This window comes from Anolis carolinensis, chromosome 2 (genome assembly GCF_035594765.1).
Source record: "Anolis carolinensis isolate JA03-04 chromosome 2, rAnoCar3.1.pri, whole genome shotgun sequence".
NCBI classification, from domain to species: Eukaryota; Metazoa; Chordata; class Lepidosauria; order Squamata; family Dactyloidae; genus Anolis; species Anolis carolinensis.
This window is the reverse complement of record NC_085842.1, coordinates 26,243,374-26,253,498: the sequence shown is the minus strand read 5'-3', so window position 1 is coordinate 26,253,498 and position 10,125 is coordinate 26,243,374. Positions and strand designations below refer to the sequence as shown.

At 45.0% G+C, this 10,125-nt stretch overlaps 1 protein-coding gene across 1 annotated transcript; it reads left to right on the top strand.

Annotated features, from left to right (window-relative positions):
• Positions 1–1,912: 1,912 nt before the first annotated feature.
• Positions 1,913–9,872, top strand: LOC103278075 (TNF receptor-associated factor 2). Its single transcript, XM_016990842.2, has 5 exons — positions 1,913–2,124; positions 4,803–4,857; positions 5,245–5,343; positions 6,333–6,452; positions 8,451–9,872. Exons 1-5 carry the CDS (start codon positions 1,973–1,975, stop codon positions 9,111–9,113), a joined length of 1,089 nt encoding a protein of 362 aa, XP_016846331.2. The 5' UTR covers positions 1,913–1,972; the 3' UTR covers positions 9,114–9,872.
• Positions 9,873–10,125: the final 253 nt, after the last annotated feature.

The window sequence follows — 10,125 nt, the reverse complement described above, 5'->3', positions numbered from 1 at the left end:
TTGGGATACCTGCTGGGACCCCTGGCCTTTGGTCTGTGGGGTCCTGCAAGGTTCAATTTTATCTCCCATGCTTTTTAACATCTACATAAAACCATTGGGTGAGGTTATCTGGAGTCCTGTAGTTTGATGTCATCTGTATGCAGATAACACACAACTCTATTACTCCTTTTCACCCAAATCCAAGGAAGTTTCCCGGGTCCTGGACCAGTGTCTGATGGGCTGGATGAGGGCTAACAAACTGAAGCTAAATCCAGACAAGACAGAGGGCCTCTGATCAGTCATGATGTTTATCAGGATAGAGGGTGTAACCTCTATGGGGTTACACTCCTCCTGAGAACACAGGTCTGCAGTTTGGGGGTCCTCCCGGTCTCAGCACTGACGCTTGAAGCTCAGGTGTCAGCAATGGCTGGGAGGACTTTCGTATCATTAAAGCTTATGCACCAACTGTGACAGTACCTCGAAAAGCCGGATCTGGCCACGGTAGTCCATGCCTTAGTTACATCTTGTATTGATTCCTGCAATGCACTCTACGTGGGGCTGCCTTAGAAGACGGCTCGGAAATTGCAACTAGTGCAAAGATCGGCAGTCAGACTTCTGACTGGAGTAAGCTATAGGGAGCATAAGGTAAATGTAAAGGTTTCCCCTGACGTTAAGTCCAGTCATGTCTGACTCTGGGGGTTGGTGCTCATCTCCATTTCTAAGCCGTTGAGCTGGCGTTGTCCGTAGACACCTCCAAGGTCATGTGGCTGGCATGACTGCAGGGAGCATACTACACCTCTATTAAAACAGCTCCATTGGTTGCCTATAAGTTTCTGGTCCCAATTCCAAGTGCAGGTTTTTACCTACAAAGCCTTATATGGTTTGGGTCCAGCCTATTTATGTGACTGCATCTCCCCCTATGAACCTGCAGGAGCACCTGCCCAGCTCCCTCCTTTCAGTCCCACTTGCCTAGTTTCCAACAGACCTCACAACCTCTGAGGATGCCTGCCATAGATGTGGGGGAAACGTCAGGAGGGAATGCTTTTGTAACATGGCCATACAACCTGGAAAACTCACAGCAACCCAGTAATTCCGGCCATGAAAACCTTCGACAACACAAAGATGATGATGATGATGATACATAATCCAATTCAAAGCAGATAATCTGGGATCAGATCCTGGGATATAGGACAGTGTAGATCCAGCCTGGGACTCCAGATCCCTTTCCTATGGAGCAGTGGTTCCCAACCTTTGGACCTCCAAGTGTTGGACTTCAGATCCCACAGTTCCCACGGAGCCTCCGGTGGCCTAGGGGATAAAAGCCTTGTGACTTGAAGGTTGGGTTGCTGACCTGAGGCTGCCAGGTTCGAATCCCACCCGGGGAGAGCGCGGATGAGCTCCCACTATCAGCTCCAGCTCCATGCGGGGGCATGAGAGAAGCCTCCCACAAGGATGGTAAAACATCAAAACATCCGGGTATCCCCTGGGCAACCTCCTTGCAGACGGCAAATTCTCTCACTCCGGAAGCAACTCCGGTTGCTCCTGACACGAAAAAAATAAGTTCCCAACAGCTGGTAAACTGGCTGGGATGTCTGGGAGTTGAAGTCCAAAACATCTGGAGGCCCAAAGATTGGGAACCACTGATATGGAGGGATTTCAAGCCAAGTCTCACTCCGTCCTATAGCTGTGGGTTTGATCTCTGATCCTGCCTTTCCTTCCACCCTTCTTTGGCTCTGTGCGATGCGGCCCTCTCCTTCCTTCCTTCCTTCCTTCCTTCCTTCCTTCCTTCCTTCCTTCCTTCCTTCCTTCCTTCCTTCCTTCCTTCCTTCAGACAAGGCTTTCCCCTTGCCTGGGGCTTGGCCAGTGACGCAGGGCCGGGATTCCCTCTGAGTCACGCTGGCGTCATATAAAGCGCCTCCTCCGGACTCCTCTCCCACAGAAGCCGCGCCTTGCCTTCAGGGAAACCACAGAGGAGACAGCGAGCCCGTGGACGATGGGGAAGACGCGGGAGAGCAGGGTGATGCCCACGGACCCCTTGAGCAACGCGGGGCTGCTCTGCCAGGCCTGCGGGTTCCTCCTCCTCGACCCGCAGCAAGCCGAGTGCGGGCACCGATACTGCCGCCGATGCGTCCAAGCCCTTTTCAGGTCTGTGCCAAATGCGTGTGGCTTTTCCTTTCTGTCTCCCAGCCAAGGCGACCCATCCCCAGGCATTCCTTAGCCAGTGGCTTCAGGCGAGGTTTATCTTTGCCTTTCTCCGAGGCTGAGAGAGTGGGACTGAGCCAAGGTCACATACTGGGTTTCTACAGCCGAGTGGAAGAATTTGAACCGCAGCTATCAGTGAAATCATGATTTTTTCTTCTTCTTTGTTTTTGGGGTTGTTATATGTCTTTCGGGCTGTGTGGCCATGTTCCAGAAGTTCCATACCTCACAACCTCTGAGGATGCCTGCCATAGATGTGGGCGAAACGTCAGGAGAGAATACTTCTGGAACATGGCCACACAGCCCGAAAGACGTACAACAACCCTGTGATCCCGGCCATGAAAGCCTTTGACAACGCATTCTTTGTTTTTGTTTGTTTTGTTCTTTGGGGTGGGTGCTGTCTCTCTGTATTCATTTCTCTTGCCTATACTGCGTCCAATTCTGGGCACCACAGTTCAAAAGAGATATTGACAAGCTGGAAGGTGTCCAGAGGAGGGAAACTAAAATGATCAAAGATCTGGAGACTATGAATCCTTATGAGGAGCGTCTTAAAGAACTGGGTCTGTTTAGCCTGCAGAAGAGAAGGCTGAGAGGAGGCATGAGAGCCATGTGAAAGGGTGTCAGGCTTGTTTTCTGCTGCCCTGTAGGGCTCGGAGGAATGGGTTTAAATGACAGGAAAGGAGACCCCACCTGAACATTAGGAAAAACTTCCTGACCATAGGAGCTGTTCAACAGTGGAACTCTCTGCCTCGGAGTATGGTGGAAGCTCCTTCCTTGGAAGCTTTTAAAGAGAGGCTGGATGGCCATCTGTCAGGGATACTTTGATTGTGTTTTTCCTGTATGGCAGGGGGTTGGACTAGATGGCCTATGTGGACTCTTTCAACTCTATTCTATGATCCTATCTGTCCTATCTATCTGTTGTTAATTGCTATCTAGTCGACTTCAATTTATAGCATCCCTTGAATGAAGGACTTCCAAGGTCCCTTCTACACTGCCATATAATCCTGATTATCAAAAAAGATGATCCACACTATGCTTTGAACTGAATTATATTGAGCCCCCATTGGTACAATAGCTTAAACCCTTGTGTTGGCAGGACAGCTGACTGAAAGGGCATTGGTTCTAATTCGAGGAGCGGGTGAGCTCCCATCTGTCAGCTCCAGCTTCTCGTGTGGGGAAAAATGTTTTTGGGTGTATACTGTAAATCCATGCATTCTGATGTTACTATAGCTGCTATGACTGTGAAATGTCAGTAGTAGTTTGTTAAGGCCTTTAGCTTTCTCTGCCAAAGAGTGCTGGTGCCTCAAAAAACAATGGGTGCATCTACACTATAGACTTAATGCACTTTGACGCCAATTAAGTTAGGGTGCATGGTGGTGCAATGGGTTAAACCTTTGTGCCGACTGAACTGCTGACCTGAAGGTTGGCAGTTTGAATCCATGAAACAGGGAGAGCTCCTGTCTGTCAGCCCTAGCTTCCCATGTGGGGATATCAGAGAAGCCTTCCATAGGATAGTAAAACATCCGGGCATCCCCTGGGCAACGTCCTTGCAGATGGCTAATTCTCTCACATCAGAAGTGACTTGCAGTTTCTCAAGTCACTCCTGACACAGAAAAAAAAAGTCTATGGTGTCATATAATCCAGTTCAAAGCAGATCATCTTGATTTTATATGGCAGTGTAGAAGGGGACTCAGATTAGCAGTATCTTTATGATGTTTCTTATTTATGGCAATCCTTTCACAGGGTTTGCTTGGTGGTTTGTTCAGAGGAGAATGGCATTTGCCATCCTCTGAGACTGAGAGAGTGTGAGTCAGCAAAGGTCACCCAGTGTGTTTCATAGCCAAGTAAGGATTTGAACCCATTTGAACCCTGCTTTTGAACTGGATCTATGGCAGTGTAGACTCAGGCCCCTTCTACACTGCCATATAATCCAGATTGTCAAAGAAGATAATCCATATGATCTGCTTTGAACTGGATTATATGAATCTACATTGCCAGTTCAAAGCAGATAATCTGGATTTTATATAGCAGTGTAGAAGGGGACTGATATAATCCAGTTCTAGGCAGATAATTTGGACTATCTACTTTGATAAACTGGATTATATGGCAGTGTAGATCCAGCCGCAGTGTGTAAGTTTGGCTTTCTTTGTTGTTCCTGTGGTTTCTAAAATTGTTTTAGCTTCTCTAAGGTTGACAACATATTGTTGTCGTGTGCTTTCAAGTCATGTTTAACCTAACTCAATCACAGGGTTTTCTTGGTGACATTTTGTTCAGAAAGTTTTTGCCCTTGTCTTCTTCCAAGGTTGAGAGAGTGTGACTCACCTAAAGTCACTCATTGGGATTCCATGGCTGATCATAGATTCAAACCCCAGCTATCAGTGTGAAATGTTCTTGGGGTTGGTTTGTTTTTGTTTATTTGAAGGGGGTCATTTGCCAGCATGTTTTTATTGTGTGCCTTCAAATTCAGTGGTGATCCTAAGGCAAGTTTGCCCATGCCTGGTATATATGCTTGATATCAAATCTAGTGCATATCGTTTTTAAAATTATAAAACATGAGACATGCATACATCTCTGTTCTGAAATTTCCATTCTGCTCAACTTCTTGTCTTCCTTTGCCTCCCCAGGAATAAAGAGAGAGTGGCCTGCCATACCTGTAAGACGAGACTCAGCTCTAGACAGGTGAGTTGTGTTCCAATATATTACTGAACTTCACATGAATGGTTACGAAGGATGGATCTACACTGCCATATGATAGCCTTCATATTTATGTATTGTTTATCTTATGTTTAGCATTGCTAATGCTTTTGTGAGCTGCCCCGAGTCCCTTTGGGGAGATGGTGGCAAGGTATAAATGATAATGATAATGATCACGTATTATATAATCCAGGTTATCAAATCAAACAATTCATATGATCTGCTTTGAACTGGATTATATGAATCTACATTGCCATAGAAACCAGTTCAAAGCAGATAATCTTCATTTTATATGGCAGTGTAGAAAGGAAGGGATATAAAGACAGAGGTACTTGTTGGGAGATTTGGGTCTGATTTTCTCTCTCTTTTCAGTTTCATAGTGACAAAGCAGCAGAAAAAGATGCCTTGGCCACAGACGTTGCCTGCCCGAATTTTGACTGCTCTTGGACCGGAACACTCAAATCATATCAGGTATTTAAAGTCAAGACTGACACAACCAAGGATGAAATAGGAAGACAGAACTGTTTCAGTTAATCTGACAATTGGATTGTCATGTGTGTTATGTGGCTTCCGACTTATGGAAGTTGGAACTACGACTTACAGCAAGTTTTCTGTAGGCTTGCTTGACAAGCTTAGCTCAATGTTGGCATAACGAAAAAACATTAAAGGTTTCCGAACACCACCTACTGGCTGTTTTAGACATTTGCACAAATGTGTCAGCAACAATGTGCATCAAATTAAATTTAAAAAATCAACCTGTTTAGCAAGCCTTACCTATACTGATTTATTATCAGGAAATGTTTGGTTTTAATACCCATTTTATAGACCAATATACTTGGGTCATGTAAAACTTTCCTGGCTAGTAAGGGGTTGTGAATGGAAAATATTTAAGAAGCACTGCCTTAGACCGACGTTTCCAAGGTCATCCAGTAGATTTCTGTGGCTGCATGCGTATTCAAACTCTGGTCACTCTGGCCCCTTGTACACTGCCATATAAAATCCAGATTATCCATTTTGAACTAGATTGTCTGGCAGTGTAGACTCGTATTATCCAGATCAAAGCATATAATGTGGATTATCTTATTTGATAGCCTGGATTATATGGCTGTGTATAAGGGGCCTCTGTGATATTTTCAAAGTCCCCACTGGCTGTCACTGATGTGAATATGAATAATAGAGTCATTTAGTTGGAAAAGACCACAAGAGTCATTCAGTCCAACCACCTGGCATGCATGAAAATACTATCAAAGCACCCCTGAAAGATGGCCATCCAACCCCTGCTTTAAAAATAAATAGTATTCAGTGTCTATAATAAGACACAAAGCTCTTTTGAGGTAACTGCTGTTTAAGAGAAGATAAAACTGTCTGTAGCTAAGTAACTGCAGCATCAGATGCTTTGGCAAAGATATAGCTTTTCCTCTTTCATCCGCCTTAATCCTGCCACCTTCTCTCCCATACAGGAGCATGCCTGCCCTCCTCTGGTGCACCATGGAACTGTAGTGAAAGCCGCCTTTGACCTTGGACATCAAGACATAGAAGAAGAAGCACAATCTTCCTGGAGCATTGGAAGCCCAATCATGGTAAGTTGTCAAGAGGGCACAAAAGTCTGGAAACGGTCCAGGGCTCGAGGGAGAACCTAGTTAGTGTACAAACAAAAGGAGGTGTGTAAGGATTTCAGAGGGGGGCAGACTGGTAAGAGAAAGATGAATTTAGGATAGAGATGAAGAGCAATTGTAAACTGGCTGCTAAATTCACAGCAGAAATGCTCCAGACTGGCTAGAAGAGGACTGACATACTTGGCAGAATTCACTGCAGCACTACATTGGCATCCACATGGTCCAGCCAGTCCATGACTGTATAGGCCAGTGATTCTCAACCTGTGGGTCTTCAGATGTTTTGGCCTTCCACTCCCAGAAATCCTAACAGCTGGTAAACTGGCTGGGATTTCTGGGAGTTGTAGGCCAAAACACCTGGAGACCCACAGGTTGAGAACCACTGGTATAGTCCCTTACTGGACCTGCACCTTACCTCCATGTTTCCCCTGCTGCTCACAGCCTTTTAGATGTCACTGTATCGCAACTCCCATCAGCTCTCGTTATGATGTCTCATGATGAGGAATCCAGGAGTTGTAGATTTGAAGAGCTACATGGCAGGCTGGATTGGACTCACAGGCCTTGAGTTTGAAACATGTGGTCTAGTCCTACAGGCGATTCTACGGTATGCTTCTGTCAAAAGTTGCCATAAAGTCATGCTGGTAAACTCCTACAACAGATCTCTAAGAAATGTACTAGGTCTTTCGATGTGACTTTATGATAATTGCAGACAGAAGTTGTTCATTTCAATAGGGTCTGCTGTTACCAGCAGTTTCTTGGATAGCAGGATTGTACTGTATGTCAATATATTACATACAGTACACACACACACATATACAGACACACATACTGTTATACAAATTGTGATATTAAAGAATATATATGGAGCCTCTGGTGCAGCGGGTTTAACTGCTGAACTTGCTGACCGAAAGGTCACTGGTTCAAATCTGAGGAGTGGATGAGCTCCCACTGTTAGCCCCAGCTCCTGCCAACCTAGCAGTTTGAAAACATGCAAATGTGAGTAGATCAGTAGGTACTGCTCCAGCGGGAAGGTAACGGCGCTCCATGCAGTGATGCTGACCACATGACCTAGGAGGTGTCTAGGGACAAAGCCAGCTCTTCGGATTAGCAATGGAGATGAGCACCAACCCATAGAGCCGGACACGACTGGACTCAATGTCAAGGGGAAACCTTTACCTTTATGGGACCACATGCCTATTAGCACTCCCAGGATGGATCTACACTGCCATATAATCCAGATTATCAAAGCAGATAATCCACATTATCTGCTTTGGACTGGATTGAGACTACACTGCCATATAATCCAGTTCAAACAGATAATCTGAATTTTATATAGCAGTGTTGATGGGGCCTGAGTCTCTGTGTTTCTTACCTGTGAAAGAGTTTCATTTTATTCATACTGGTTAGCCTAGAATCATAGAATCATAGAATAGTAGAGTTGGAAGAGACCTCATGGGCCATCCAGTCCAACCCCCTGCCAAGAAGCAGGAAATCGCATTCAAAGCACCCCCGACAGATGGCCATCCAGCCTCTGCTTAAAAGCCTCCAAGGAAGGAGCCTCCACCACAGCCCGGGGGAGAGAGTTCCACTGTCGAACAGCCCTCACAGTGAGGAAGTTCTTCCTGATGTTCAGGTGGAATCTCCTTTCCTGTAGTTTGAAGCCATTGTTCCGTGTCCTAGTCTGCAGGGCAGCAGAAAACAAGCTTGCTCCCTCCTCCCTATGACTTCCCTTCACGTATTTGTACGTGAAGCCTGCTGTAACATGGTTAGCTCAGAGCCTAGACCAAATTCTTTTCTGGATAAAACCTCCCAGAATCCTATAGCCAGTAGGCTATTGTCTCTTGGACATGCTGTCCAGGGAATTCTGGGAACTGTTGTCCAAACAAAACACAGGGGTACAATCAGGAGCCCACAAGTGTCCTTTACTTCTTGTTCCCAGATGTGACCCTCTGTTTATTTTTCCAGGGTGACCCTGCCTTGAATGTGGAATGTGTCCAAATGCGTGTGGAAGCCTTGGAGCTGATGGTGTTGTCCCTGCGCCGGCAGCTTGCCAGTCAAGGGGCCATGGTGAAGTCTCTCCAGCACAACTGTTCCCAATATGAAAAACTCTTGAGGTTGTCTCAAGAGAAAAACAAAGAATCCAAACCGCCAATGCCAGAACTGGTCAGCACTGATGGAACCCTGGTGTGGAAGGTGGAGAACTTCTCCAAGCTCATGAAGGAGTCCAAAGCGGGAGGGAAACGTTCCATCTACTCTCCAGTCTTTGCCACTCACACCTTTGGGTACCATCTCTGTGTCCGGCTATATCCCGATGGAGATGGTATTGGCCAGGGAGGCCATCTTTCCCTCTTCCTCGCCTTGGCCAAAGGGCCCTATGATGACATCCTGCCCTGGCCCTTCCGGCAAAAGGTCACCTTCTGTCTCCTGGACCCTACAAGGAAGAAGTCGCCAATCATGGAGACCTTCCTCCCAGATCCTCACAGCTCCTCCTTCCACCAGCCTCGGGAGAGGTTGAACGTGGCCAGTGGGAGCCCCCTTTTTGCCAGCCACGTTGAGATTCCTAACTACCTTAAGGATGACACTCTCTACCTAAAAGTGGTGGTGGATTTGGCAGGGATGGAAATTTGAGATTGGAAGGCAGTGGAGACGTGGAGGGAGAATTTAATTATTCTTCTCTGGTCTACCAACTTCTTGCCTTTTCCTTCCAAGGTACCCATCAACTTATCCTGAAATTCTTCAGCTCTGCTATCAAACTTCAAAAACAACAACATCCACTACAGTTCATTCTACTATGAGTATATACCTACCTCTTGCAAGTCTAACATCAGTACATAATTTGGGCTGTGGGTCATGGGATATTACTCTCCTTGATTTAATCTCCTGTGGAAAACATATCCCATTACAGCTCTTTTAATTGGCAAATTTTGGACAATATGTATTGGTTAGATATGCTGAAATTAACAGAAAGTCTAGAACCTTGGATGATTTGTCAAACCAATCCAAATCACAAAATTTGTGGTTTTATTGTTATGCTGCTTCAGATTTACTTGAGTACATTTCATTTTCAAAGATGCTGAGAGCTGGAAGATTTCCTTTCGATGTTTTCTTGCAATCACATCTATTGTTGAAAAACAAAACAATATTTTGGAAAATGCATTTCTTATTTGTAATTGATTGTTTCTATAACACTTCTTAAAGGGCCATTAGGGCTTTGCAATAAATACTAAGGATTTTGAGACATGTGTCCTTAGATAAAACTATTCTTTCTACCTCATATTTCTTATGATATTTATTGATTATTTATTTTTGTGATAACAGCACAGAGATGTGATTATATAAATTACGATATTAAATTATACAAATTATGATATTAAAGGATATATTTTTTATGATTGATGAGTGTCTTTTTCTGGTTTTTTGTGAAAAGTGGAATGACAAGAATGCAGACTTTAATAGGAAATAGCATTACATACTGGGCCACATAAATTCCCTGATCTTGAAAAGGTTACAATATGATTCATACTGATATAAGTAGGCAATGTGCATAGCGAAGAAAGCTTTCTTTCTACATGCATTGAGTCTGCAGATTTGTGTCCAGCTGAGCTTTTCAGAGTAGTGAGAGATACCCTCCCCATTGAAC